This window comes from Buceros rhinoceros, unplaced genomic scaffold (genome assembly GCF_000710305.1).
Source record: "Buceros rhinoceros silvestris isolate BGI_N320 unplaced genomic scaffold, ASM71030v1 scaffold19436, whole genome shotgun sequence".
Taxonomy (NCBI): domain Eukaryota; kingdom Metazoa; phylum Chordata; class Aves; order Bucerotiformes; family Bucerotidae; genus Buceros; species Buceros rhinoceros.
Genome location: NW_010416002.1, coordinates 408 through 1,566, shown reverse-complemented (window position 1 = coordinate 1,566; position 1,159 = coordinate 408). Strand labels below are relative to the sequence as shown.

At 56.4% G+C, this 1,159-nt stretch overlaps 1 protein-coding gene across 1 annotated transcript; it reads left to right on the top strand.

The window, feature by feature from the left end:
• Positions 1-3: 3 nt before the first annotated feature.
• On the top strand, positions 4-840 carry LOC104494766 (mas-related G-protein coupled receptor member H-like; the record flags this gene model as incomplete). Its single annotated transcript, XM_010137646.1, has 1 exon — positions 4-840. A coding segment is annotated over one exon (837 nt), but the record flags the coding sequence as incomplete, so codon positions are not given.
• Positions 841-1,159: the final 319 nt, after the last annotated feature.

Below are 1,159 nucleotides of genomic sequence, written 5' to 3'. Positions count from 1 at the left end.
CGCATCCGCAGGAACCCCATCACCATCTACAATCTGAACCTGGCCATATCTGACTTCGTCCTCCTCCTCTTCCCGGTCACTTCGTCCTTTCTCTACATGATCGAGGACATCTTCTGCATCCCTATTTTGTATCTGGAGCACGTGAGGTTGCTTTTCCTGCTCTCGATGTTCTCCTACTACGTTGACTTGTACCTCCTGACAGCCATCCGCACTGAGAGGTGTGTGTCCATCCTCCGTCCATCCTCCAGCAGACGCCGCCCCCAGTGGTTGACAGCTGTGGTGTGTGTCCTGTCCTGGGTTGTCTCCATCACTGTCACGGCTCTGGTGACTTCTCTGTGCATGTTGCACCACCACGAGCAATGCGATGCAGCTTTCATCACCACGTTCGTCCTCAGCTTCCTCATCTTTGCCCCACCCATGCTCATTTCCAGTGTCATCCAGTGCATTAAGGTTCTGCGTGATTCCCAGCAACGTCAACCCAGGATGCTCTACATCACTCTCTTCTTCACTGACCCCTTCTTCCTCATCTTTATTATTCCCTTCAGAATCTTTATTTTCCTGCAGGATTTTATCGACTTACTCCTGACCTTCAAGGTTGCTTTCCTGTTCCTCTCCATAACCAACACCTACTGGCCCTACCTCTTCTTGGTGGGGAGCTGCCAAAGACCCTGCTCCTTTGTGTCCCTCCAGGTCGCCTTCCAGAGGTTCTTTGAGGAACCAGAAGACAACTCCACAAACGGCAACCAAATCCCCATGGACATGCTGGACCCACCAGCCAAAGCATCTCCAACTTTCGACTCAACTGCCCCCAGGACAGTGGCTGAGGGTTTCCCTGAGTAACCAGCTAATAAATGTCCTCAGTGTTTGCCCCGGTGTCACTCTCTCGGGGGGGAACTCTGTCCCAGCACGCAGGAGAGGAGAGCAGGGCATGGCCAAGGGTGGTCTGGGGAGGGATGCTCTGCGGGAAGCTCTGACTCCCGCACGCAGCACGGGGAACACCCAACCAGGATCCTAAGCCCCCTCCCCAGCCCACAGCCTGGCCGAGCTCTGCTCCCCTCCCACCCTCAGCAGTGGTGCCAGGGGGGACCAGTGCCCCTCGCCTGGCTCTGCCGCAGCCCCCCGCCCTCCACAACCACTGGTGCCCGGGGCCAGTATCCCA